The 786-nt window shown below is 40.2% G+C and overlaps 1 protein-coding gene across 1 annotated transcript; it reads right to left on the bottom strand.

The window, feature by feature from the left end:
• LOC116465020 (olfactory receptor 4A16-like) lies at window positions 1–519 on the bottom strand (the record flags this gene model as incomplete). Its single annotated transcript, XM_032148239.2, has 1 exon — window positions 1–519. A coding segment is annotated over exon 1 (519 nt), but the record flags the coding sequence as incomplete, so codon positions are not given.
• Between the last annotated feature and the right edge of the window lie 267 nt (window positions 520–786).

The raw sequence follows: 786 nt of genomic DNA on the forward strand, positions 1-786 counted from the left end.
GTCAATGACATTGGGGCCACAGAATGGTAGATTGTACACAAAGACAATTTGAACCACAGAATGCACAAAACCTCCAACCACGGCCACCACCAACAGAAGGATGCAAACCTGTCGATTCATGATGTTCAAATAGTGCAGTGGCTTAGAGATGGCCACATAGCGATCATAGGCCATCACCACTAGAAGGAAGACCTCTGCACCACCAAGTAAGTGTTCTATGAAGAGCTGACCCATGCAAGCTGACAAGGAAATAGTGATTTTATCACAGAGTAAGTCTGTCATCAATTTGGGTGACATGGCAGTGGAATATATGGCATCTATAAGTGACAAGTAGGCAAGGAAGAAGTACATTGGGGAGCCCAAGGAGGGGCTGCCAATAGTAGTCACCCCAATGAGGAGGTTTCCCATCATTGTCACATTGTATATGAGTAAAACCATGACAAATAATGCTTTTTGTACATCAGGATCCTGAGTGAGGCCTAGGAGGACAAATTCTGTAACATTGTTACTCAGTCTCATTTACTCTTCTTTCAAGCTTATATCAGAATTGAGAGCTTAGGAGAACAGGACCTGTAATGAAATAGTGAACAGGAATATGAATACATCCATTATGTCACAGAGCACATCTACATCATTATATCTTCAATAGTCATTTATACTCAATAAACATTTACTAAGTATCTATTGAGTTCCTCATCCAATACATCTTCCCTTGAAAATTCTATATTCTTCAGAAGACTTTGTTTTCAGCCAACAGGTAAATGATCTATCTCTAAGTCTTAGTGG

Source organism: Hylobates moloch, unplaced genomic scaffold, assembly GCF_009828535.3.
Source record: "Hylobates moloch isolate HMO894 unplaced genomic scaffold, HMol_V3 SCAFFOLD_3244, whole genome shotgun sequence".
Taxonomy (NCBI): domain Eukaryota; kingdom Metazoa; phylum Chordata; class Mammalia; order Primates; family Hylobatidae; genus Hylobates; species Hylobates moloch.